Source organism: Aulonocara sp. 'chitande type north' Nkhata Bay, linkage group LG15 (assembly GCF_057382095.1).
Source record: "Aulonocara sp. 'chitande type north' Nkhata Bay isolate Kocher_YH1m ecotype deep benthic linkage group LG15, A_spYH_male_GT1.1, whole genome shotgun sequence".
NCBI classification, from domain to species: domain Eukaryota; kingdom Metazoa; phylum Chordata; class Actinopteri; order Cichliformes; family Cichlidae; genus Aulonocara; species Aulonocara sp. 'chitande type north' Nkhata Bay.
Window position 1 is genome coordinate 10458877 of NC_141358.1, and position 27757 is coordinate 10486633.

A 27757-nucleotide genomic window follows, 5' to 3' on the forward strand; every position below is an offset into this window, starting at 1 on the left:
AGGATTTCAGGGTACATCATTTCTTTGAGTGTATGGTGAAAGATTGCCAGGGAAGGGACTGTGTTGCATTTTACTGGGATAATTTCTCTATTTTTTTAAATAGATATTTCATCTTATAATCAACAGTATATAAAACAGTGTGTATATATATATATATATATAAAAACACCCAGCACGCCCCTGCGGGCGGTTTATCCTTCAAGCTCGGGTCCTCTACCAGAGGCCTGGGAGCTTGAGGGTCCTGCGCAGTATCTTAGCTGTTCCCAGGACTGCGCTCTTCTGGACAGAGATCTCCGATGTTATTCCCGGGATCTGCTGGAGCCACTCGCCTAGCTTGGGAGTCACCGCACCTAGTGCTCCGATTACCACGGGGACCACCGTTACCTTCACCCTCCACATCCTCTCGAGCTCTTCTCTGAGCCCTTGGTATTTCTCCAGCTTCTCGTGTTCCTTCTTCCTGATATTGCTGTCATTCGGAACCGCTACATCGATCACTACGGCCGTCTTCTTCTGTTTGTCTACCACCACTATGTCCGGTTGGTTAGCCACCACCATTTTGTCCGTCTGTATCTGGAAGTCCCACAGGATCTTAGCTCGGTCATTCTCCACCACCCTTGGGGGCATCTCCCATTTTGACCTCGGGACTTCCAGGTTATACTCGGCACAGATGTTCCTGTACACTATGCCGGCCACTTGGTTATGGCGTTCCATGTATGCCTTGCCTGCTAGCATCTTGCACCCTGCTGTTATGTGCTGGATTGTCTCTGGGGCATCTTTACACAGCCTGCACCTGGGGTCTTGCCTGGTGTGATAGACCCCAGCCTCTATGGATCTTGTACTCAGAGCTTGTTCTTGTGCTGCCATGATTAGTGCCTCTGTGCTGTCTTTCAGTCCAGCTTTGTCCAGCCACTGGTAGGATTTCTGGATATCAGCCACCTCCTCTATCTGCCGGTGGTACATACCGTGCAGGGGCCTGTCCTTCCATGATGGTTCCTCGTCTCCCTCCTCTTTCTTGGGTTTCTGCTGCCTGAGGTATTCACTGAGCACTCGGTCAGTTGGGGCCATCTTCCCAATGTATTCTTGGATGTTCGTTGTCTCATCCTGGACTGTGGTGCTGACACTCACCAGTCCCCGGCCCCCTTCCTTCCGCTTAGCGTACAGCCTCAGGGTGCTGGACTTGGGGTGAAACCCTCCATGCATGGTAAGGAGCTTTCTTGTCTTTATGTCAGTGGCTTCTATCTCCTCCTTTGGCCAGCCTATTACCCCAGCAGGGTACCTGATCACGGGCAGGGCGTACGTGTTGATGGCCCGGATCTTGTTCTTACCATTCAGCTGACTCCTCAGGACTTGCCTGACCCTCTGCAGGTACTTGGTGGTTGCAGCTTTTCTAGCGGCCTCTTCATGGTTCCCATTCGCCTGCGGGATCCCCAAGTACTTGTAACTGTCCTCTATGTCTGCAATGTTGCCTTCTGGTAGTTCAATCCCCTCAGTTCTGACTACCTTCCCTCTCTTTGTTACCATCCGACTACACTTCTCCAGTCCGAACGACATTCCAATGTCATTGCTGTATAGCCTGGTAGTGTGGATCAGTGAATCGATGTCTCGTTCACTCTTGGCATACAGCTTGATGTCATCCATGTACAGGAGGTGGCTGACAACTGCTCCGTTCCGTAGTCGGTATCCGTAGCCAGTCTTGTTAATGATCTCACTGAGGGGGTTCAGGCCTATGCAGAACAGCAGTGGGGACAGAGCATCTCCTTGGTAGATCCCGCACTTGATGGTGACTTGTGCTATGGGCTTGGAGTTGGCCTCTAGTGTTGTACGCCACATCCCCATTGAGTTCCTGATGAAGGCTCTTAGGGTCCCATTGATCTTGTACAATTCTAGGCATTCCAGTATCCAGCTGTGGGGCATTGAGTCATAGGCCTTCTTGTAATCAATCCAGGCAGTGCACAGGTTGGTCAGTCTGGTCTTGCAGTCTCGGCTGATTGTTCTGTCTACCAGTAGCTGGTGTTTTGCGCCTCTGGTATTCTTGCCAATTCCTTTCTGTGTCCCGCTCATGTATTGACCCATGTGCCTGTTCATCTTAGCCGATATGATGCCTGACAGGAGCTTCCATGTAGTACTGAGGCAGGTTATTGGTCGGTAGTTGGAGGGGACCGGTCCCTTCTTGGGGTCCTTGGGGATCGGCCTTCGGTTAGCCATTCCGAGTGTCTCTCGTTAACTAGCAGCTGGTTCATTTGTGCTGCCAGACGCTCGTGGAGTGCAGTCAGCTTCTTCAGCCAGTAGGCGTGAACCATGTCGGGCCCTGGTGCTGTCTAACTCTTCATACTGGAGACCCTTTCTTGGATATCTGCCACTGTGATGGTTACTGGACCCTGTTCAGGGAGGTCGCTGTGGTCTGCCCTCAGATCCACTAGCCACTGAGCATTGCCGTTATGGGTTGTGTCCTTCTCCCATATGCTCTTCCAGTATTGCTCCGTCTCCAGCCTTGGTGGTGCTGTTCTCTTATTATTATTGTTCCCTTGCCACTGAGAGTACACCTTTGCTGGTTCTGTGGAGAACAGCTGGTTTATTCTCCTGCCTTCTATCTCTCTGGTGTACCTCCTCAAGCGGCTGGCCAAGGCTGTGAGTCTTTGCTTGGCAGTTTCCAAGGCCTCAGGTATGGACAGCTTGCTGTATTTCTTAGGCCCTACAATAATATAAGAAAACAGAAAAAACCCAAACAATCATATGATGATGATGATTTATTTATGTAGCTTTAGGTATTTTTTTATTTATTGTATTAATATTTTTTTTATTTATATATAGTAAATCATAAAAGAATATATGGGACAATTGTGGTACTTGTATCAGCTAGTACCGGTACTTGTGAATGTGTTGGGGTCCCGGTGCCTGCCCAGCTGTCCCAGCGTGGCCACAAGTGGCTTTCCCCCCACTTGTATATAGAGCACTGTGTTGAAAATAAAGTACTGTTTAACTGTTATTCTCAAGTCTGCACCTGAGTCCTTCCTGCCTGCCCTGATAGAATGATTCCTCTTTAATCTTAATCATCCCTGAAGATTAGAGAGCATGATGTGAAATTGTCTGCATTTCTTTCCACACTTTGTAAATCTGCTGACCCCGCACTGTTTGTATGTTGCAAACAAAGAAGAAAAAAACTCCTTTTCAGGGTGATGAATGGACACTTAAAAGCTTTGCAATGCTTAGTGTTCTGTTGTTTACATTACGCTTGTAGCTTATCTCTTTCTTCAGTGCACAGTCCTAATCTCTTGTATATGTTGTAAAATGTTTCCCATCTTGCCCTTTTTTTGTAACTCTGAGTAATTTTTTTTAGTTTGACATGTGAAAGGTCAGTGAGCTCTGGAGAGGCCAGCAGATAATAAAGTGGTTAAGTGGCACCACCATGTGGCCTTACAGACATCATTTTGCTGACATATACAGCAGGGACACATCTAGTTCCTGAGAGTTTCTATGTGGAATTCATTTGCATTTATTACATCTATACTTGGAGGTTAAGACACTGCCTTCTCTTCTGTGTGATTTGCTAAATTCTTTGAAAAGACCAGGTGAATGACTGATCAGACAATTTGCAATGCACGAGTTCTTCAACTGATACAGTATAACACAGTTGCGAAGACTGTTGGGAAAAGATTTTTTCAATTGAATAACAGCTTAATGAAAATGCAATAGAGGGTATGATTTGTAGTTCATTTTCTTCTTAATGAGACCGTGCATGCTGAGCTGCAGTCAAAGGTATAAAAATATAAAGACTTTGATACTGTAATAGGATCAGCACCCATCATACCTCGACGCGCATCATCATTTATTACTAGCTCAGAGCGGGATTACTTGTGGGTGATGTTTGTTTACTGTGTGTGCTGATGCATATTAGTTACATTATGTTCTCTTCTAAAGTGCAAACAGTCATTATGTGCACCTCTTACAGCAATCCTTGACCGTGTGGGTCTATAAGATGATCATTTTTATTTATTTAATAATTAAAAACAAAAATCTATAACCATTAAATGTAACAGTTCAGCGCACATTCTGCTCTGCCACAGTTTGTTTGATGTAATCAGGACAAACAGTAATTTAACAGAAAACATGGATATTTCTAGTAAATTAAAAGACATTTTTTCAGCTCTTGGCACATGTTTGGCTTTTACCCATAATTCCATTATCACTTCCCTCTATGCCTGCCTCCTTCCCACCCCTCAGTCATGTGAATCCTCTTAGAGGTGGATTACTGGACTACGATGTCCACATCGAGAAGGAAAGCGAAGGCGAGAGATGGCGAGAGAGAAAAGGAGCATGAAGCGTCCAGAGTGAGAGGAACACGCAACAAAGAGAAGAAGAAAAAGACAAAGACAATGGAAAGGACCCCTTGGCCCCATGCAAGCCAGGAATGGGGTAGAAGGTGGTGTTTAGCTAGGGTGAGAACATCTACTTTTCCACAGGTGCTACTATTTGTTTGTTTTTTCATATCTTCTTTTTAGTTATAGGTTATGTCTATAAAAATAGTGGATAACTTATTGACTTATCCACTGTAAGTGAGACACTTAATGAGTGGTACACTAAGTTGTCTGACTGTTGCTTGTCTGTCAAAGTAATCATATCTTAGTGAGCTTAAAGTGTCTTTATGGCTTTGTGAAATATATATTCCTTCCTTTCTATATTCTGTTTCTGTTTTCTCGTGGAATGATAATGCCCGTGTTGTCTTTCTTTCGCTCCTTGCAGACAGAGCCTCACATGGTGAAGCGCACAGTCTGGGTGTCCCACGCCCACTCTTGCTGACAAGGCAGGGAGAGACTAACAACCCGTGGCAGCAATGTCGCTCCTGTCCTTAACTGCCCCTCCCGGCTGGAGCATGTGCTCTGCTCTTTATATCCTCATTGTGTTGCTCCCAGAGGCCAAAACAGACAGCTTGAACGCTACCATTATCCGCAACGGTGGGGGCTCCCAGTGTGGGGAGTACACAAACCAGGTGATTACAATAACCATCTTGCAGTGATGTTCTCCAGACAATAGTAGCACAGCCTTATCACTGCAACAGCTTGCTACTTTTACCGTACACCAGAGATCCATCAGCTAGGTTAAGGAGCTTTCCATCTGAGCAGAAATCAGAATAATGTTCTCATCAAGTACATTTGAAATGCATAAAAAATATAAAAAAATAATACACTAAGGTGGCAAGACACCTATTATTTTTTTTAAGTATATATATTTAAGAGATTTTAGGGGGGGAAATCAGATAATTTAAGTGAGGAAAAGATAACACTGTTAAGAGTTGATATAAATCTGAGATTATGTATAAGAGCATTGACAAAAACAAGTGAACAAAGACAGCGGTTGTTTCGGCTGTCTGGACCTGTCCTCAACAGGTGATGGAGAATGGGATGTGTCGCCTGGTGGCCACACTGCCTCAGCTGGACGAGCGTAGATGCCCCGATATGTTTCGCTGCACAGACGAGGTCTCTTACTGGCTGCATGAGAATGAGGAGAGGACGCAGCAGATCATGGCGCTGAAAGAGACCATCTCTGAGCTGCAGGAGGAGCTCAGGAACCATCGGCATCGTATCAAAGTCCTCGAGCTGCAGGTGTGATTTCCATTTTTATACTTAAGTAGGTGGGAGAAGAGGGGATGCTATACTTAGCAGACTTGAGTCAACCATCAGCAGCAACCCTTTTAGCTTTGATAGCTACATGGAGAATATTGTGACAGTGTATTTTCTTGTTTTATTTTTAAGACTATACCTGTAGTGGCTCACTTTTTTTGCGCTATTATAACTTAATATGTTCTGTCTGTAGTATTAAATATAGCCACATGTGATCAAATAAGCCTTGATTGCAGTTTTATTTGAAATAAACATGTCCGCCTACGACAGGAAACGTGCTGCAGTTCTTTACTCTGATGTGGTGCTTGGTCATCAAACTGGCTTCTCTCCCAGCATGCCCTTGACCTTAGTCACTAACAGGATTACTCTACTCTTGCATGTGTTGCCTCATTCGTCTCAGTGTGAGCTTAAACAGAGACACTGGTCGGTGGACACAGATGAAGTAGCTCGTGCCTTGTGTGTTGCACAGGAAGCACAGGACAGGGGAGAGGGCTCTGGAGTTTGTGGTAATGGGAGTTGTTGGTGGTGGTGTGTCTGAGCTCTGAATAGATTAATCTGTCTTTAAGTATTACAAGTGGACTTGCTCCACACGTTTCCTGTGTGTGGTGTTCTGGGCCTGTTATACCCAGAGGAGGCCCTGGGGCAAACCCAGGACATGCTGGAGAGATTATATCTTTTGGCTAACTTGGGAACGTCTCAGTGTTCCCTCAGATGAACTGCAGAGGGTAGCTGGGGAGAGGGAGGTCTGGGCTTCTGCAGGCCCCATGACCCTTTATGGATGGATGGATGGATCTAGATGTTGGTTTGGCAGATATTGCATGTCTTAACATGTGAATGAAGGGTTCCTGTAACAGATTGGTATATCTGTCACAGGAATGTGAATGATTTCTTTCCTTTATTTTTAACTAATTTAAAAATGCACTTGTCTCAGTTGTTGAACGTCCTTTCATTCACATGTGAGTCTGTGTATTTCTATTTCAATGATTTCAGAGTGAAGAGAGGGTCCACTTGAACATCTCCTTGGAGCAGCGTTTTCATGAGTTGGAGCTGCACTACGCTGAAGCCACTACCCTGCTGCACTTACAGGGGACTCTGATCCTAGACCTTCAGGTTATTACCATTTGGGGATATTTTGTTAGAATTTCTTCTCTCTTTTTTTGTCATAAATGTTAGCAAAAGTGTTTTTGAGTGTTGGCCTCTGTTTGTATTTATGTTTAGAACCAACTACATAATCTGACACTTTTGGTGGATAAAGTAAAAAGAAGCCCCGGCTGTTTGATCAACATTGTCCGACCCAATCCTCTCATGAATGCTCACGATCGGCTGCACCCAGGTACATACTCAAGCGATGATGTTCCAGCAGAGGGTGCCAAATACCACTTGTTGATTTTCTCTGACACTTTCTTGCCTGTTTTACTCTTCTTTCAGAGATCCAGCATGTGAGGAACTGTCCTATAGACTGTGCCTCTATCTACCACAATGGTGTCAGGAGATCTGGCCTTTACACTGTGGTGCCATCACTGGCAGGGATGCCTGTGGAAGTCTATTGCGATATGGACACAGATGGTAAGTCATGTGCAAGCGGTCCTGATTAAAGGGAAGCTATGGTGGTAATTTTCAACTCCATGTTATTATTCTGGGACTCTACTGCAGTAGCACTGCATGATTTACAATCTCACGCTCATCCTTGGCAAAGTCCCTGAGTTCATTTCCTGTCTAAAACAGTTTGCTTTAACCCCCACTTCCTCCTCTCTTTAAGCCAACTTTCTTCTGATTTGCTGCCCCTCAAAACAAAAGATTCGAACAGCAGGTCTGTGCTGACAGCCAGACCTGTGTGCCTGAAATGACCATATGATCATGTCTACTCTTAGTGATATCATACAGAGCCAAGGGTAGAAATACCTGACTAAAACAGAGTATTTGGAGCAGTCTAAAGCCTGAGCTTTAACTGTGTAAACCCTCATTATTTGAAAACTTTGGACATGATTAATGTGACCATACAACACCAAATATTGTTGTTCATGTGCATAACTTCAAAAGCAGTGCCATAGATCATCCATTAGTTATTTTCATCCAACACATAAATGCAATACCATTTTTGTGACCAAACCTCCTTTAAAACCAGTTCTACTTGGTACACTTGCATGAAGCCTTCACAGTTTGTCTATGGATTTAGGCTTTCTGAGCTGATACAGTCACTTTATTTAATATCAGACCGATTACTGAGATCAGAAAAATGGCCAGAGTTAAAATATGCACTGCCATTTATAATAGCTACTTAATGTTTTCATCAAATTGTTAAGTATTCTGTACCTGACCTATAGTCATCAGCTGAGCAGATGATAACCCATCAAACATGGAATGAATTTTACACTTTCTCCCAGGTGGCGGCTGGACTGTGATTCAGCGGCGATTTGATGGCTCAGTGAGCTTTGACCGCAACTGGAGGGACTACAGGGATGGATTTGGTGAGCTGCACTCAGAGTTCTGGTTAGGCAATGACCACATACATGATCTGAGTGCCCAGGGAGACTACAGCCTGCGGATTGACCTGGAAGACTGGACCAGCAAGCACAAGCATGCCCTCTACCAGAGCTTCAGGTTAGTGTCAGATAACCAACTGTGCAGACTTACATTGGGCTGGATACTCCAAAACATACACAAGCAACTGTGTTCCTTACATAATTTCTTGCAGTGTGGAAGATGAGGAGCATCAGTACCGTCTCCATGTGTCAGGCTTCAGTGGTACGGTTCAGGACTCTTTCAGTTGGTACCACAATAAGCAGGGCTTCAGTACACCAGACAGTGGAAACATCTGCGCTGAGATCTCACATGGCGGTTGGTGGTATAACCAGTGCTTCTACGCCAACCTTAATGGAGTCTATTACAGGGTAAGGATACACAAATTACCCTGCATTTTACATTTTTAAAGACAAATTCTTATCTTCTTCTTCATCATACAGGGAGGCCATTACACTCCCAAAGGGCGAGGGCCGCTGGGTCCAGATGGAATTGTTTGGCACTCCTGGAAAGACTCTGATTATTATTCCCTACGCAAAGTCAGCATGATGATCCGGCCACGCAGCTTCCAAAGCCGCTCGTCACCATAACAATGGTGAGGACACGGGAACTGGCGTCCTTGGCAGCATTTGTAGGGATGAAGATATCTGATGATCAGGACGATGATGATTACACTTTATTGTATGCTCGGGAAACGTTTTGTGTGTGGAGCAGACCTACCCGGTAACCTCTTTGCTTTTAAATCTTATGTGACTGCGGCTGATATCCATGTTGTATTGTGTGAATATAAACATCATCCTGTTCACTGATTATTTCTTTCCCCCCACTCACTCCTGGTAAGTGAATTCTTCCTTGTTTTATACTTCTTTTTGTACTATAGTTTGTTAATGTTGACGTGTAAAATACCAGCCAAAATGTATTTGTGTGATGACAAGGTTGTCTTCTAGCCACCATGTGGAGACAACCTGCAACTGGAAAGAATCACATGACACAGTTTGCTGAACACTCTGCATGTATGTGCTTATTTGTAATCACTCTATTGCCAGTTTTATTATTTTGGAGTTCTTCTACTGTTTTAATCAATGGGGAAAAAAATCATTGAAATAAAAAGGGTTTGATATTACTAAACAAAGTCACTTAATATCTGATACGTGCTACTTTCTCAAAGTATTAGGTCATGTGCTATCTGAAGACTCCATATAAATACACATTAATGTATTAATTGTGCAATAAACACTATATATACTTAATAAAATGTGGCTTAAAGACATGTTTCATATTCAGAAACTACAAGCAGAGCATCCCCTCTCCCCAACTCTCCATCAAGGTCTTATCTGTAATGCATTATAAGCATCTTACATCATGTGCAGGGCATTATAATACATTTATAACACATTCCACAAGTGTTTAAATTGACAGCTTTTAACGAGGTCTAGAAAAAAAATTTACCATCGTGGGTCATACTTTTTTAGAACTTTATAATGCTTTATACCTTCATGCCAAACATTCTGCATAGCATGCAATAGTGTTATATGGAGTTAGAAGAGACATTACATGACTTTGTCAGCTTTAAGTGACAGCACTGTATGCGCTTATTAAAAGCTGTCAATAACACAGTTATGAATGCTTACACTTCTTTCTTTTTTTTGGGGGGGGGGATGCAGTAATTACAGCAAAAAATAAAATAAAATAATGTAATTGCCAAGTGTTTGTTTTCACACCACATGCCATAAAAAAGTGACACAATCAAATCAGTCTCTGTGGTCATGGTGCCAGAAAGAGGTAGTACTGAGCAGCAAATGTGCAGCTGAGCACATGAGCAGGATGTAGCTCATGCGAGTTGGAAATTAGACTGTGTAATGCAGGACTCAAACTCCTACAGTTGGCACTTTAAAGCACTGAGTACTAAATGCACGGCACTTTCTATGTCTTGTAAGTTATGCATGACTATAGACATATTTTTAATGGCATGGCATTCATTGCTGTATAATCATTCTACACATAACACATTATCTGTTAGTTACTTACATCGTATTGATTTAAACCTGGGGTTTCCACAGACCAATAGCATTTGATGTTACTATAGTATGATAATATGGTATGTGTGTTTAGCAGATATATTCCCAAAAAGCCTCGGGATTGCAAAATATCAGTTCAATTCTTGCAAAAACTGGAAAATAATTCTGTAAGCTTTCTATATGGTCTTGTGAAGCAACAAACACACTGCGGGTGATTCCATTGATAAGGCCACTGTGGCCTACATGAACAACTGCACCTGATGGCAGCGTGAAATGAGAGCAGGGTAAAAAGGGCTCTTTCACTTCCTTCACAACAAGAATTCACAAAATGCACTCTTCACACAAGCTGCCAGCTCATTCCCATTCCTGTCCATATCTACGCAAGAATCTGCTGCAGCGAATAAAGGCTTTAGTGTGAGGAAATCCGGGTGCGTAGTGTGCCGTCCCCTCCGAGTCAGAACACAAAACACACAAAGACACACACACATACGCAATAAATGACATCCTAATGAGTACAAATCATTGTTTAATAAATCAAACTGAACTTTTGCTTCTTTTTAAATGACACGTGTATTGCAAATAGTTCTATACATAACATATCAATTACAAGAAACCCCTGATAGGTGCAGTAGAATTTATATTTTCTAACAAAGAGTGAACAAGATTACAGACTGATTTGAAAACTGGGCGGTGATAAGCAAAAACAAGAACACATAATTCATGGCTCTTCCAAACTCCTCTAATAGTACGAATTCTTACAGATGACTTTATTCTTGTACCATCATGTCAAACACAATGACTGCGTCAAACAAGGGCAAATATTCTTTCGAAGTACTGAGAGAAAGTTAACTAGTGTGACAGGGAAACACTGATCCAATGACTTTTAGTTTAAATGTCTTAAAAAAGAAAAGAACAGAAAAGGAAAAAAGAAGAACAGAAAAAAGACTCATTCCAGATTCTGTTTCTTAAAATGCAAACTGCAGTGTGTGAGTATGCAGGAGCTTTGGGGTGCCAACCAGGTTGACCACTTCGATTTTTGTCAAAAGGGAAAACAGGAAGAAGGTGGAGCTTCCTGTTCGCTTTTGAGGAAGTGTGGGATGAAGGGGAGCTGGGAGCTGGGAGCTGCGAGTGGCGGTCATACACAGGGAGGACGCACACACTGCCTTTGCTAACTCTTTCAAGATTTGAATCCTTAAAGGAATGCTTCTGCTAACAATAGTGAAAATTTCTTTTTACATATAAATACTATATATGGTAACAAAATTATTCAAATGAAGCTACAGTAAAGCTTGAATATATCCTGGCTGTCCTTATTGGCAGAGCGGAGAATAGCTTTGGTATTTGGCGCCCTTTCCTATATGACTATTAACATGGAATAAAAGTGAAAAGCTTCAGAGCGTTACCTTGAGATAGATGGTTATGTTTGCACGTGAAGCTGTACAAAAAAAACAAAAAAACAAAACTGTATCACGTTAAAGAATTGCCAGGGTTTGATTTCATCGCCACTGTAACTACAACATGGATTTTTTTCCCTGTCTGTGTTAAGAATTACAGCTGCTGTCACTCTTGAAGCCTTTTCAGATGTCGTTCGTACTCTTTAACATCGAAGTAGCGGATACCACAAAGCAGGGACTGCTGGGATGAGTTGTAAGAAGAGGAGATGAGGTAAGAGAAAAACAGAAGTGAAATTTAAATTAAAGAGGACAGGGGTTGAAAAATGCAAAATAAGCAAAATTATTTTGGATCTTGAGCTGGTTTAAATCTTCTCGTCTCTTAGTGCAAGACAGCCAGCGGCCGCTTTCACATTGTAGTGAACTGACTGTGCGCTTGTCTCAGCTTCTCTGCGATCTGGGGGTGGGGGGTGGGGGTGGGGGGGTGCAGAGGAAGACAAACGAGCATTAATACAAAAAGGTCATGTGACGCCTTCATATCGTCACTTTGGTATGAAACTACTTTCTTTCCAGGTAATAAGGAAGTGAAAAGGACAAACTGTTTCACAGTCAAATTTACTGTGAGAAATGCTCTATTAAAATGCCTTTACCGTCTCGTAAAACTTGACTTGCTCCTCCAGGTACAACTGCATGACCCTGTTGTAGTCATAGATACGGTTGCTATGGAAATGGTTCATTTCAGCTGCAGCACAAGACAAGAGAAACCACAGTGATCAGCCTGCATGCAGTGATAAAGCAAATTACTTCAGTATCTGTGACCGTGTTGTACCTTGTAATGCGTAAGACATGGTGCTGGCACGTTTAGCCATGGTGACTTTGTCCTGCTGAGTAATTTTACTGGCGGCTACCAGCTTGTCACCCTCCTTCACTTTGTCTATGGCTGCCTGCAGGGACCAAAAGTAAACAGAAGGCACTTTAGTTAGACTATTTAAACCTTGTATAATAATATGCACACACTGCTACTTGTTAATTTTTGCTTCTATCTGATAAAGGGACAGTTCAACCATAAAATCAGATATGCATGTTTTTCCCCTGCTGTGCTATTTTTACCCTATCAGAGATTGTTTGAGTGTGTGTTGAGCAGTTTTGGGAACTTCCGCTATAGTGATTTCTGCAAATAGTACAGGTCCCAGACATCAACAGTCAGGGGCTTCAGAGTTTTCACTTTGCAATGATAATAACTATGAAAAACAGAAATTGCTCACACTTTAGTATGGAGTGCATAGGCAATTTCCTTCTATATTACTTAGAAAATACTTTTTAAAAAAAGCACTGGGTCCCTCAAAAAGACTGTACATGCAAAATGTGTGTGCATACACATTCCCAAGTTTTTTGTAATCTTAGGCAAAGAAAAGGGATAATAATTAACTTGAACACTTGACATATATTGTAAAGGTGTAGTAGTGATATAGAGGCGGTGACATATTTTAAACAGGTATCCTTATACTGTAGTTGAAGGTTGAAAGTGTATGTGTTAGCATGTGGGGGTGTGTGTATATGTAAATGTGTAAATAAAGGAAGATGTTGGTATGGTGTCTGTACTATCTATATTGTGGCACGCACAGCACCTCTGTTCCTATCAGATACCCCATAACGGCAAATTATCACATTCCAGCCCATTTCCTGTGGCATGGATGTTAGTGTACCTTATGGACTCCAATGGTATCTGGAAAACATCCAAGTAGTCCTTTGTATTCATTGTTGGTCTCCATGACATGGTGGAGGTCTTTCCTGGGCTGAGAGAAAACAAAAATAGACACAAACATGAACTATAAATGTAAAAAGGTAAAAGTCACCAGTACTTAAAAATAGAAGAAAGTAAAACAGAGCAGGAAGGAATGCAAGAGGCTGATAAGAGAAAATACAATGAAGCCATAATTCAGTGTAGGTTTTTTTTTTTTTTTTTTTTTTTTTTTTAAATAGCAGTACTATATATAAAACATCATGTATTCAGAGGAACATCCAACAGGGAGACGCACTGGGATGAGATGGCACAGAAATAAAACAATATTTAGCCAAACTATCATTTTAAATTGTAGTGCCAATTCCTTTGCTCACTATTGACCTTATTCTGCAGGGGAGTGCTGTTTGCATCCATTTTGGATAACATCAGATAAATTGGACTGGTTCCTTTTGTGCCCTGAGATGAATCCGTGTCTAGTGATCGTATTTCTCCAACACTAAACCACATCACAGGTTTCACTCAACTAAAATCAGAATTCTACCAAATCACTAACAAAATCTGCCTGGAGCAGGACGAGCTTACCAGACAAATCCTTCCTCTGGAAGCTGCTGGGACATCAAAAAGGCCAAGAATGGACTTTATTACTTTGCACACTCATCGGGTCATTCAGTCAAAAAAAAAACAAAAAAGCCACATTGATACATGAGTCAAAGCAAAACTAAGGAAGCACTAGGAATAAGTTTGCCATAAGCCTCTTCCTGCACAGATAGAAACTGACGAGCAGGACGCTGGGTTAAAGAGGTCAGCAACAGGGGAACTGGATATTGAGACATGCAGTGAACACAGATAATGGCCACAGAAAGATGTTGCCCCACCCCTCTCTCTTTATGGTCTGTGTGTGAGTTTCCAGACATAATCACAAGAGGAAAAGTAAGGGTAGACACATTTCTCTTACTTTTAATAGCAGTCACATTAGATTATTTTACAGCAGCGGTCAAAGTACGTACCTGCTCTGCAACCAGCTGAGCTATCTCTTCGTATGTCTTCCCAGCTGCTGTCATGGCATCAGTTAGGGCTGACTCACCTGCAGCGAGAAACACTGTTAAAATACATCCTACTGTTTCCCAACAGTAAATAACGAACACTCGATTTCAAAACCAAAGTCCACATTACAGCATAGCTCTGATTGCTCCAGATGTCTCCAGCTGTAACCTGAGACATCGGTGTGACAAACCCAAATCCTTACACCCAGGAAAATGCCTCAAGTGCTCCAAATTACACATGACGCTGAATCGATATTTGTACTCCGTACCTTGGTATCCGCTGCTGGTGAAGACAGAGGAAAGGTTTTGGAAGGCTTTGCCGATTCTCTGATACTCTTTGGGCAGAGCTATGGTAAAACAAATGAACAAAGTAGCAAAGACATTTTCCCCCCAATCTTTCTAAGTTGACAAAATATTCAGAATAATGAACATTTAATGTAAATAGTAATTACAGCACAGACTTAAGGTGTGGCCTAGGTGTGCTAAACACTTATTTAGCTTGAGTGCAGTGTGAACATACGGCCTGTGCATCTCTTCCAATGTTCATGCCCCACTGTGAGGATTTCCTTCACCCCGTCATCCATGGATTTGGTAAACCTGCTAAACTGCTCACATTTCTGTTCTCTGCGAATGAGGAACACCAGTGGCATGAATTACGCAATACAGTACTACACACAAGTTACATAAACACTTTTTGGTGCTATAGTTTCTCTTGGTAAAACTCACACTTCTATCAGGTCCAGGTCTGGAGCTTCAGGCTCCATTGTGGAGAAGACCATCACTCCTACCGTCTCATCCTTCTCTGCTTTTCTCTTGCCCATCTTCCAGTCCTGTAACAATCAATTGTTTTAATTAAAAAAGAAATAGTTAATGCCACAAAATAAGCCCCAACCCTAAACTATTAGTAATAACAATCTTAGTTTTGCTCGGCAACATTTGGCTGAAAGAAAGTAGAATTAACTTCCTGCGGTTGTTTGCTACTGCTTTGCAGTTTATAGTCGTGGCCAGAAAAGGGTTTCTGCGATACTTTATAAAGTCAAACTGAAGCTGAGTTTGCACTTTTTGAACAGACATTTCAGTCTGGTGTTGTAATAATTAGCGTAATAATTATCAAGTTATGGTCAAAATCATAACCGGCAAATTCAGTTCATTTGGGGCACAATTAATATTTGTGACAATTTTAAAGAAATTCCTTCATGCCTTTCCAGAGACAAGACTTCCATACAGAAGGCTGGGCAACCGGACAACTATGGGAGTCCATATCCAGCTGTTTCTGCATGATTTTCATTAGTTTTTGCTAGTTAGGCAGTCTGTCTAGTCTAGAATTTACATCTGTGAGCAATTAACTGATTAAATGCAACTGCTGAACAGCACCACAAGGTGATGCCTTCCTGTGTGGAGGTCCCAATCCTGGATGAATGGGAGGATTGTGTCAGGAAGGGCATCCAGTGCAAAATCTGTGCCAAATCAAACATGCAGATCCATCACTTGGGAAATAAGGGCTCAGCCAAGAGTACCTTTTTAGTTGTACACCAACATGGACACACGTCAACTCAGTCAACTGACAATAGCTAGTTATTCTGTAGTTATATATTACATATTCTTTTGTTACATTAGCTTTAAATAACTAACTGACACCTCAAATCATTCATGTAAGACTGATTTCAGCAACAGTCTTAGAACACATACTCAAAGACCTTAAAAGATGGGAAGTGGATGTATCAGTTTACCTTCTCATCCTTGTAGGTGACGAAAAGTTGAAATACTTCACTGCTGGAAATAACGGGGTGCCTGCACATCCTGGTCATCCAACCCTGTAACCGCTCCATACGCATCTTAATAAACTCTTCCTCGAAACGGCCTTTTAAAAGAGATCAATGCGTAAAGAACGGAAAAAACAAATATATTCAGCCATACGCATTTATTGGCTAGTTACCTACCTGTAACCTGCTTATCTGGTAAAGAAGGGATGGGAATGGCTGACCCAAATTTTTCCAGAAGCCTTTCATACAACCAGTCAAAGTGTTTATATCTGTGATTGACAGGTCGGTTTGTGGTCTGCATGCCAGGGGGGGGGGGGGGGGGGGGGGGGGGGGGAAAGTACAGCTTCCATTAAAGGAAGTAAAGATATACATTTCAGTCCTTCTTATATTTATTTATGCGTCTAAAGATTAGCTTAGTGCATTTAGTTGATTTGATAACCTAAAAAATAGCTCTTGGATACTTACACTGGGTGTGACTTGGTACTCAATGTAGCTCTTGAGGCCATACATCTTTGAGCCTTTTTTGGGATCAGCTACAACACAGTCTAGCTGGGTTTCTGGGTAAGACCACACTGGACCAACTTCTCCCATCTGAGCACAAAACATGAAGGTTCAGAAGTCTACTGCGCCAGACAAACATATGGCAAGCTGGCAAAAGATGCTACAATACTACTTTATATAAAGGCGAATATTCTGACAGAAATAATTTAGCCATAGGTTTTTAATTATGACTGGTGACTTCTGTGTAATAACTTAATAAGAAGCACGTTGATGTTCTAACAGAACTAAAGAAAAACACACACAAAAAAAACATTTTTGGAGATGACCTACATAAATTGGAAGTCTGTCTTTGCCCTTTACAAGCTGCTTGCAAAGGAGGTAAAGCTCCGGACCCGACTTGGAGAACCCAGGGAACCTGCTCAAAGACACAAGACAAAATTTCCTGATTAGTCTTGTGTAGAGCAGTTATTTGATACGATGTTACCATTATTAGAACAAGATTACTCTGTGCTGCTGCAACTCCGTTTATTATTATCTACAGTAAGAGCCTGAACACACTTTGGCTGAAGTAAATTCTGCTGTCCAAACTCTGATCAGCAGCTCAAACTGTACAGTGCAGCTTATTTTATGTTAAAAGCTGATTTGAAGCCAGGCACATTACTGACTTATTAACTCTTACTTGTTGAGGGAGATTTTCATTGAAGTTGCATGTGATCCGCCCCTCTGCAGTGCTCCACTTTCTCCGGCTTCTGACTCAGCATAACCGCCAGTGGATTTCATGTCATCCCATTCATCGTCCCACTCATCATCCTCTGCCCCTGAGGTAAGATTCGTGTACACCAAGTTGTTTGTTTTCAGATCACATGCACAAAAAAAAGCACTGTGTACAACTATTATACTGCATTTATAGATGTTCCTACTACAAGAGTTGTGTGAAAATTCACACCTTAATGCTTCACTGAGCTTTACTTAGTGTGGGTCTAAATATAACATAACAGATTTTTCTTGAGATAGAGGAGTCAGTTGTTTGAGCATGAGGGCATGCAGCACACATCTATATCAGAAGCAATGCAAATCTATTAATGGTTCTCATGCTTTAAGATTTTAAGCATCATCACTCTCTTTTTCAATTAAATGGCTAAAAATATTACACACTGCAAAGCTTAAATTTGTCCTTCAGTACGTCTCATTTGTGAAAATAGTGCATGCATACTGAACCAGACATGATATCTAGATCATTGCTTTTGTCAGAAGCTGCACACTTCATTTCAAAGCAGGTTTCAAAACGCATTGACACAGTTCAAAGCAAAAAGGGCTGAGCATGATTTGTTAGGATTGGTGCCAGCCAGACCATTAAAGTCTGAATCAGGCAGCAGGCGGTAAGAGAAAATATTTCCACATATACATATAGCTGCACTGTTCCAACACTGCCTTTCAAAGCCAGACTTGGAGACTATATAATAACTTAGTTAAAACTGAAACTGGCATGTAAAATATCATATTATACTAACAAATCACACTGGATAAAACAGCAAAGAAAATACACAAAAATCCCCCATAAATTACAGCAACTTTCATTCTATCTCCATGTTGGCCTGCCGAATCACATTTACTCATTAATTTTCATTTTTGTTTTTTTAAATATATGTGTCCTTGTGTCTGATCAGTTAGTTGAGACGTGTGTTGTGTATGTGTGCCTGTTCACTGCTACTGCTCCAACCCACACAGACAAGCACAGGAGGACAAGCTCAGACCCAGTTCAACTCCTTTTTACTGCAATCGGATCACAATCAAACTGAAAACGAAACACTACAAAAGGCAAAGCAAATGTGCTGCCGTGGTCTGCCACCTGCTCCAAAGCGAGTTGACCAACTAGGGGTAAACACTTGGGGTATATTTAACCTGCTAGTAAGCCACAGCCTCAGCCATTCTCCTCCGCTATCTATCTGTAAATTTAAAATGCCATAAAGGTAAACAATTAAGAAAGGCAGCAAAGGTAGTCCTGCCAAAAGTGTTCTTGTATAAATCTACAAATGTTTAAAAGTTTATTCCTGCACCACTCACCAAAGTCTATAACTGAAAACTATATCTCTGTTTAGTTACTGATCTCTATCTGTGCAGGGCGTCTAACAAAGCTCCTCCAACCTCCTCTTATACAAAGATAATATTGTTAGTGTCAAACTGTACACACATGCTTTAAAAGAAATGTTTCTTTCTTCATATTATTGGCAGTTCACACACAAAAATGAGCAACAGGCTTCCAAAAAGCAATAAACGGAATACCTGTGTAATCAATAAGGTAAGGATATGGGTAGATGTCTTTAGCAAGAGAGAAACAGAGGAAAAGTCTGTTAATTTCCCCTCTGACCATTTTTCCAATGTACAATTTTTTTTATGTATTTGGGGGTTTTTTTACAAAAGAAAGTGAAGAATTTAAAAAGCAGCTCAAGTAATATATCCTTCTGAGTCATGAGTGAGGCACAATTTTCCACAGTCTAGAGAAAACAGAATCATGATTTGACCGTTCTGTCCCCGTGCTGGAGCTTCTCTCTGTGGCGGGACTGCACAAGTAAGAAAAACCACATCGAGGAGTTACAGTCACTGCAAATCTGTGAAAATCTGAGTCGCGTAGTATTTTCAAATACAGTATGTGGAGTTCAAGATTACAGGTCCTACTGTACATAGCATGCATTTCTGTTCATATCAGATAACATGAAGGACAGGATATATATGACGCAAACACCTTTCACTGGCTGCTCAATGAAAAATCATAATTGCAATTTTAAGATTTGTTTCCATAACATCTATTTCTCACGACACGGGAAAAGAAACATCCAAAATATACATCTGGGTGTTCTTCCTACATCACATATTATTGATTTTTCCTCATACACTCAGCCAGAAATCCTTATTCAGTAGCACTTTTTTCACAGTAGGACTTTTTCCATATATAAAAAGCCTGACCTCTTGAACATCTTATCACTGAAAACAAAGAGTCAATGGACTTTTTCCAACTACTGACAGCAGTTTGTGATTTGTGGAGTAATAAAAACACTTGGTATATCAATTTGTCGCAACAATAGTTAAAGAACTTTAAACACCATGTTATCCAATGGCCTGAAAAAATATGCTAAATTAAACACATAAAGCCTCACTTGCATATCTAAAAATGAGCTTTTCAGAAAGCATGATTCAAAAACAAAACACTTGATATCAAGCATGAATCAAAAATTTAACACAAAGCTTAATTTATCTTTTGTATTACCACAGAGGCATTCTCAAACTCGCAAGTTGTTGTCTGTTTGTAATTCAAACACCTTTAACCAAACGTCAGCCGAGCTCACAAACTCACGCAGAATCACTAAAAAGCACCAAAGGCTGTTTGAAGCAACAACCTTTATCACATCAACCAATTGTGATTGCAACAAAACAACCTAACTAGTCAACGTGAGCCTGACTGTTTGATGCATTAAGTGCGAGGGACTCTGAAGTCACTCGTGTTTGTAGAACTGCTCCCTCCTCTGCAGCCATATATACAGTACAGCTTATGCAGAAGAACAGTTTAACAAGTAAAGAGTGAGCTAAACTGTTTCACGAGGTAGTGTGATGAGCCAAAACCATTGCATGACTTTACCTTTCCTGTAACCACATTAAGACGTTAAAAATTGCTTTGAAAATGTAGCTTACATACTTCAGAATGACATAAACACAGTCGTATGAGAGTATTGCTACAAAAGAGAAAGTTGAAATTTCAAACTGTCAAAAGATATTACAGTGATTTTTATGATAATAAAAGGTTTACATTATACTTCTAATAATAGGACAACCATGGTTCCTGAAGCTATCTCGGGGTTTTTTTTTTGTTTTTTTACCTGGGCCTTGGTAAGCCTGAGGGTGACCATGTGATACAGGGGGCCAGGGGTCAGGAGCGCTCTTCCCAGTCTGTGTGCCCTCTGGATTAGATGCCCAGTTGTTGGTGGAGCCCCCTGATGGGTCCGCGTTCCACGCCGACCACGGATCATTACCATTAGTAGCCTGCAAGAGTGAAACAGAACTTGTGAGGAATGGAAGACGGGCGGTAATAACAGATCAAACGCGAGAAGAAGAGAAGGAGCAGAGTCAAGTCCAGTCCTGTATGGAGTCTGTTTAATGAGAAGTTGACAGTAGTTTCAAAACAACATCCTTTTCCAAACATTTGATGAGGACCGGGCTTCTCTGAGGGAATCTGCTGAGAGATAAAGCAGCCCGGCAGTGAGTGTGTAGTTTGCATATGCCGCTGTACAGAAGGGTTAACTGAAAAGATCAAAATAATACCCGATAATCTGGAGAAAGAGGCACATGCTTGCATACAAAAACTTCCATTTGTGTTTTTACACAACCTGTTTTTGTTTTTACAGTATTTAAAAATGCTCAAAATGCAGCATGCCATGCTTGTAAGGCAGGCATATACACAATTCTAACAACTCGAAGGCATGCAAAAACACTGCTGTTGTGCGTTTCTCTTCTGTAGGTTAAAAAAAAACAAATCACCGAAAAAAATAAACAGGCAAACTACTCAAATGACATTAACAAGCAAGTGCATTGAGGAACAACACTCTAAGAGCATGTGCTTTTAAATTTTGCAGCTCTTATACTTCTCATTACAGAGCAGCACTTAAAAAAAGTGATTATTACTGATATTTGCATAATTTTCATCATGATTTCTGGTACAAGCGTGTGTTCTGGCCTGATGATTTGTCAGTGTGATTAGTAAAATACATGTGGGGATCATGAACTCTTTTACCACCGATTCATACAGTTTTTCTTTTCTTTTTTAACAGTGTGTGGGTGCTGATTGGTGGAATGTCTTGTCTTGTGCTGAATTGCAAGGTGAATGGAGAAGTTGAGCTCATGCTTTTTGCAGGCAGTAAGGGTTGCAGGGGAATTTGCCAAAGCAGACCAATCAGAGAGGATCGCTTGGGCAAAGAATGAGTGAGGGCGGGAGGGCTTGGGTTCATGCTTTTAGGCCACTCCCACCACCCCAAACTCACGGTTACCTCATCAGGGGACGAAAGGTAGGGGGAAACTGGGGTGTCGGGGGTTTCCGGCTGGGGGCTCAAGCCCCCAGCATCCACCTTGAGGGGAGGGGGAGGGGGAAACAAAGGTGACATCATCACAAAGCGCCAGATGTGACAGTATACACTGTGCAGTGCTTTTTGTTAAAGTGATATAGATGTGTCAGAGGAACAATAGCCGACACATTTCCTGCTTTACCTCACTTGCTGAGCCGCAACATATTTTTACTGATCCAGCAGTATGTTCACTATTGTGGAACTTCCTGCCTGCTAACTGAAGATTTTGGTGGACTGCATATCGTTTAAAAATGACATGACAAAGATTAATATCTCCCACACCAGCTGGTCTCACTTCTGCATCTCTGGGGTTTACGGGATGCATTAACGTCAGTACATTTTTGCCATCGCTCACTTCTGCTTTTTGATTGTTTTCTGTAGCGTAACCCTACCATATATCATTTTTGAATAGGAGAATGAAAGCACGACAGGTGCACCGCTCTATATTTTGTACACCTACTTACCCAGCATTGCACTAGACTTGTGAAATTGAGAAATCTTCACTGGCTGAATGCATTACCTGGTTTTGTGCAGGTGTTGATGCAGGTGCATATGCATCAAAGAAGGACAGGTCTGAAGCTGCAACATTTCCTAAACTTGGAGTAGGTGCTGCAGCTGATGGGAACACAGAAAACTGCTTATTGAGCTGCAAATCAAGAAAAAAAGAAAAAAGACAATGGAAGAGAGAGAGAAAAATTCCCATTAGTGAACAGATCCAGACATTCCAGCATGATCTAATGATTTTTAAAGGTGCATCCTCATGCGGTAATGTGATCGTCTCATTTTTCACTCGTGGCTTTGTGAAACAGGGTTTTAATTTTATCAATCTTTCCAAAAAACAGCAGTGTGATTGAAAAACAGACTGAGTTCTGGTGTTTTTCATGAGGCATTACATAAGCTACAAGTGCAATTGTCATCTGTGGGTTTTATATGATTTGGACACAGAATCAAAACAGTCCGGGAGCAGCTGGGGAGGTAACTCAAGGTCAGACAAACAAGCACGCACCCACCAAAATTTGCAAAGTTAAGCAGATGTTTAATATCAATGCCTCTCACCCTCACACACAATCGTTAGCTCTTGTGTGGCAAGTGTTTACAGTGATGTTAAGTTGTTAACATCACAGACTTTAGTTTTAAACAACTCTTTCTGTGTCTGTAAATTTCTTCAGAGTGAATCATATCCTCCACATGAAGTCAGAGTTACTGGATCGAGCCATACACGCACGCACGCACGCTCGCAAACACAAACACCCAAATCAGCAAAACCCTGAATGAGGCACATCCTGTTGTGACTTTAGTTTCACATAAGAGATGGCACCACAGTATGCAGATACATCTTTGTCTGTGACGAGGTGTCTATGAAATGTCTAGCTGATTAATGTTCCACTGCACCCACGGTACATCATAACCTCGGTACAGAATGTTTTGTTTTCGTTTCATTTTTTTCTTGCTTAATTTTATGTGAATTAAAGTCTCTTTGAATATTCTATGGGGTTTGAAAGCTCTGCTGGCATCTCCTCCATACTCTTCACATCAACAGACACAATATAACTCACTTCAATGTAGTCTTCAGGAACCAGTCCCACCTCCCCTCTTGAGTTCTGTGCTTCCACCCAGCCACCTCCAATACTCTGAAAGAGAGACCCAGCTGCATATTAGTTACAGGAAAAAAATACAAGGCATGTACTTAGGTATTTCTCCCTTCAGGATATTAGTTTAATAGCCAATAATCAGATAGATTTTTCATTTTACTAAGTCAGTTAATGTTTTAGTTACTTACTTTTTAAAATTTGTATTAAGTTACTGGAAATTATTTGAATCACATTTACAAAGAAATGTTTCAAAGTACAAAATGTTTTGTCTACAATTTTTCTCTCCGACTACTACTTCTTTAAATGCCACATATTTGTGTAATATGTCCAGTCCTATGGTCAGTTGTTACACTGAGGCCACAATACCACAACATAAAGTTCTGAAGAACATTATGTTGTGGTATCAACATTTAAGGAAATTCTGCTTCACATTTTTAAGTAACCTCAATGCCAAAAACTGAAAACGAAGGTAATAATGTAGCACATAGCTTCTGAACGGCTTCTGATTTACTTTTCTTGCAGAGGTCGTATTACTAAAAAAACAAAGAGAACCACATCTTTCCTTAAAAATATCCTTTCAATGCAACAAATGTTGCTTGGTTGATATGAAGCTCGCACATTTTTTTCAGTCCTGCTCGACCCACAGACAAAACGTGTACTTTTAACTTGGAAGTCTAACTCTCCACTTACCTTTGCGCACTGGATTAAGGAGAAGTTATTTTATATACAAATGGAAGAATCACTTACCCATAAACCAAATACTCCAGATAGATTTAACAGGTGACGGGGGCTTTCCTTTAAAGACACCATATTATCTCTATATTTTCTCTCTGCTCAATAGTGTGTGAAACTTTATATTGATTTATATTTATTTATATATTTGAGTTATGTTTTCGTAATGTCAATACTGTCATTTGCATCATCTTCAATTCCCTATTTATATTTTAAGCCTGGTAGCCTCCTGCTTATTTTTTGTGTTTGTGTCTATTGTGGCAACATATGTATCCTTAACTTTTTCTTTTTTTAAATTGCTTTGATTAATATCTTCATTGCTTACAAAGCTGTCCTGCAAAAACTTTATCCTGTACCTTACATTTTTAAGGGAAGCTGTATGGTAACTAAAACAGGCTCAGTAATAACTTGTACATATGTGATAGCCTATACACAAAAACTACATGTCACCTGTGGGAACCCAACAGATTGTTTATCAGTCACACTTGGATTTGACTCATTGTGAGTCAGATCTCGAGCTTACCATTTAAACATCATTTTAATGTTTAGTACCAAGCAAAAAAGAAATAAACAGGTAAGCCAGGTATGTATGTACACACCTGAGACAAATTCCTCATCAGTGAAGTTGATGAAAAATAAAAGTTCTGATACGCTGAGTCCTTGATAGCCATGACAGAGACATCGATTGGAAAACTATGTAGGACAGCACTTAACCAGTGACCTTTGAACTGTTTGTGGCTGGCAGCAATGACATCATGTTTGCTTTCTGGTTTAGTTTTTTTTTTTTTTTTTCACCTCTTGTCCTTCCTTCTTTTGTCCACATCTGTGACATACATGACAACGTGAGGTCATGTGCTTTAAGTTTTTTGTTTTTAAATTGGAAGATCCGCACTAAACATTTGATCCTGGACTAATGTCTGCAATGTTGTTGTAGGCAAAGTAATTAAAAAATGATGGTATCCACAACACAAGCAAGTTTTATGATTTAACGATTACAGGCAGATGCAAAAAAAAAAAAACCAAAAAAAAAACTCATATCGTACACGTCACATCTAGACAGCTTCTTTACAGCTGAGAGTGTGAGACTTTACCCCTGATGCTAAACAGATGAAAAGTAGAGCAGTGTTTGTATTATTTACCTGATTGGTGATGGTAATTGTCTCGCCTTCTTTCACTGACAACTCATTGTTTCCAGGCTCAGCAGTGAAGTCGTATAAAACCTGTGCCTGCAGACAACAACAACAACAAAAAAGTTCTAAGGTTTACTATATAACTGATTAACAAACTTCAGACTTATATGAGGCCATAGTGAAACAGGCCAAACTTGTTCTTGGTATGGTATGCTTACTCTCAACTAAATTCTTGCATCAACCAAAACACGGGCAGACCCACAACGTTACCCAGTTCAGCTTAATACAGGAGCCAACAAGGTCTCTCACAGTGACCCACATGTACTAATCTGTCATTCCTCCATGGCCCCAGAGAAGCTCAGACACACACACACACACACACACACACACACACACACACATTCATCTATACTCAAATGAATTTGAGACAGTAGACGGAAACCTTTCCAGTATGTTGAAAGTTAAATAAGCACAAATTGTTCATTAACCATTGAGATGGAATGCAAGGCTATTAGAAAGCCATCAAAATAACATTTGTTTCAGTGTCCACCAACCACCACCCTGCAGTCCAGGAAGCTGAATGAGGTTTTTGAACAGAAGCATATTACCAGAAAATGACAATAAATGTTTTCATGTCTACTGATGATCTTAAAAAAAATCAAACTGAATTATCAGGTCGTTCTGTCGTTGGTCCCTCACATACATGTTTTTTACTGTGCTGACTGCTGCATTTTTTATTAACACCATTTATTTTATTTTATTTTATTAAGGATTACTTAAAATAAAAAGCAGACCTGTGTTATTATTCTCAGTAGGATTTTTTGCATATCATAAACCATATCTAGAGTAGAGGGGATATTTAACTTCTTAGTTTTACGTACGGTTTATCTTTATACACACTCTGCTTCACGTACCATTTCCGGTTCCCCTAAAAGAACACTCATTAGGTCCAAATGCGAACAATACTATGAGCAAAATTATCGTGTTTGCAGTGCTGCAGCTACATTTATGGCCCTGTAGTCCTCACCTAAGGTAAACAGTAGTCACATATGGTACGAACAGTGTTTTGAGAAAAGACTACATTTCCCAGAATTCCGCGGAGGCAGCTATGACCCACAGTGGAAAGGTAGTAAAATGTCACAAGACACTTCGTTAATGAGACACATTTTCCATGTATAGCAAAAGCATTCGTTTCTCGCTGAGCGCATACAGATGTGCGACAAGCGGCCATAACGCTTTTAAAGCAGACTCCCTAAATGCTTTCAGCCTTAATGCGGAGCTCACCGAGTGAAGTCTTCACTGTAAAACTAATGCGAGAAACTACACTTCTGACTGTCCAAGTCTACAGCCCTCAGTATTGGTGAAAAACAAGCTCCAGGGGGAACCCAAGAAGCCAGCGTAGTCGTGCTGGGGCTTTAAGAGAAGCCCAGGAAAGTTGTCAAACCCACCTTTTGCGCCATTATCGAAGCATTGATCAATCATTACAAAAACAGGCCCTGTAGTTTTCAGGATTTCCAGTCCTCAGCTGGACATTTCCTCCGCGCTTCTCTTCAACTGGAGGCGAAGCAAACACGATAACTCCTCCCGGTGGAAAGCCGCCGCGACAAATGCATTAACACATGACTTAAAAACAGTAGGTCGTTTAAAAACTCAAAAATCCGAGAAAACGAAAGGTGGGAAGGAGACCAGCTGAGTGCGACTACCAAGTTTGAAGCGCGTAAAGAGCTGCTGACAGTACAGAGGAGGGAGTGACCTGCAACGCGCACAGAAACCGGAAAGGTAGTCCAGGTCCGATATGGTGGCTCCTCCAGAGAGACTACACGACTGTTTAAAATCGCAAATAATTTTTTTTCAATATGAAGAAATAAAACACTTCATAATTAAACGATGATTAAAAAAAATACAATACAAATAAAACGTGGTAACTAAAATTTTTAACTTGTCGGAAAAAATAAGTAATAACAATAATAATCAAAATAGTAGTAGTAATAAAAGAATTTCTACTATTTGCGGGATTTTTTTACATTTTCCAGTGCGTTTTTTAATTGTGTGTTTACTCACTATGGGCCTGACAGCTCAGAGGGAGTGACCCTGAACCTAAACTTATGTTTACTCTTTTGTTTAAGTCTCCCTCTGCTGGCCTCATTGTGCAAGTGCGTTTTTATTGTTGGTGGGGTTTTTCTTAATGTTTTCAATAACAGCTCAAACGCCTAGCACATGCCAACAGCATGACATCTGTAGTCCTTCTCACCCATTATCACCTTCTCATATATCAAATATTTATTCGAGCCAAAATAATTCCGTGGTTCAGGACTGTGAATAGTGTGGTTGTTCTCTGAGTATTGTATTAAAATCCTAATCTCTGAAGGCCACAAAGAGTTTTTGTTATTCAAAATTTCAGCTACAGTAAGTCTTCATGTCTTTATTTTTAATATCTGAGTTTCAGCTTTAATAGATTTTCAAACAAATCCTAAACCCATGGTTTGTTCTTTTTGTCCAGCTGATGTTTTGTAATTTGAGCTTGAGCTAACCTGAGGAGGGGCATCAGTACTGCCAAATCAGAATACAAGAGGAGAATAGAGGAACATGTTAAC

The 27757-nt window shown here is 40.9% G+C and overlaps 2 protein-coding genes across 6 annotated transcripts; one reads left to right on the plus strand and one right to left on the minus strand.

Annotated features, from left to right (window-relative positions):
* Nucleotides 1-4251: 4251 nt before the first annotated feature.
* LOC147312563 (angiopoietin-related protein 1) lies at nt 4252-9754 on the plus strand. Of its 2 annotated transcripts, none has more exons than XM_086264221.1 (9): nt 4252-4460; nt 4741-4987; nt 5385-5600; nt 6609-6728; nt 6837-6951; nt 7047-7184; nt 8003-8219; nt 8314-8509; nt 8582-9754. In XM_086264221.1, exons 2-9 carry the CDS (start codon nt 4832-4834, stop codon nt 8726-8728), a joined length of 1305 nt encoding a protein of 434 aa, XP_086120347.1. In that variant the 5' UTR covers nt 4252-4460; nt 4741-4831; the 3' UTR covers nt 8729-9754. The 2 variants fall into 2 exon arrangements, with proteins under 2 accessions (XP_086120347.1, XP_086120348.1); XM_086264222.1 differs by having other exon boundaries at nt 4252-4436.
* A 910-nt stretch (nt 9755-10664) lies between these two features.
* snx9b (sorting nexin 9b) lies at nt 10665-26937 on the minus strand. 4 transcript variants are annotated; one of them, XM_086264034.1, is made up of 19 exons: nt 26612-26937; nt 25173-25259; nt 23266-23340; nt 22230-22355; nt 21635-21712; nt 20471-20633; nt 17278-17416; nt 16929-17013; nt 16563-16688; nt 16275-16392; nt 16065-16195; nt 15061-15164; nt 14855-14958; nt 14604-14681; nt 14299-14375; nt 13254-13343; nt 12377-12491; nt 12198-12289; nt 10665-12004 (listed from the first exon to the last, which is right to left on the minus strand). In XM_086264034.1, the coding sequence occupies exons 1-19, from the start codon at nt 26621-26623 to the stop codon at nt 11957-11959; spliced, it is 1848 nt and encodes a 615-aa protein (XP_086120160.1). In that variant the 5' UTR covers nt 26624-26937; the 3' UTR covers nt 10665-11956. The 4 variants fall into 4 exon arrangements, with proteins under 4 accessions (XP_086120160.1, XP_086120159.1, XP_086120161.1 ...); XM_086264033.1 differs by having other exon boundaries at nt 16929-17016; XM_086264035.1 differs by lacking the exon at nt 21635-21712 and having other exon boundaries at nt 16929-17016; nt 26612-26936.
* Nucleotides 26938-27757: the final 820 nt, after the last annotated feature.

Bases quoted from the DNA above. Each gene is read 5' to 3' on its own strand.
- snx9b (XM_086264033.1), bottom strand. The intron at 17,417-20,470 runs GTAAAAAAACAA...ATCTTACCTCAG, and splicing joins TCAGGCTTACCAAGGCCCAG to GGGCAGAGGATGATGAGTGG. The intron at 12,005-12,197 runs GTAAAGGCATTT...CCCCACCCCCAG, and splicing joins AAGTCAAGTTTTACGAGACG to ATCGCAGAGAAGCTGAGACA.
- LOC147312563 (XM_086264221.1), top strand. From the start codon at position 4,832: ATGTCGCTCCTGTCCTTAACTGCCCCTCCCGGCTGGAGCATGTGCTCT. The intron at 4,988-5,384 runs GTGATTACAATA...TGTCCTCAACAG, and splicing joins GTGGGGAGTACACAAACCAG to GTGATGGAGAATGGGATGTG. The intron at 6,729-6,836 runs GTTATTACCATT...ATTTATGTTTAG, and splicing joins CTCTGATCCTAGACCTTCAG to AACCAACTACATAATCTGAC.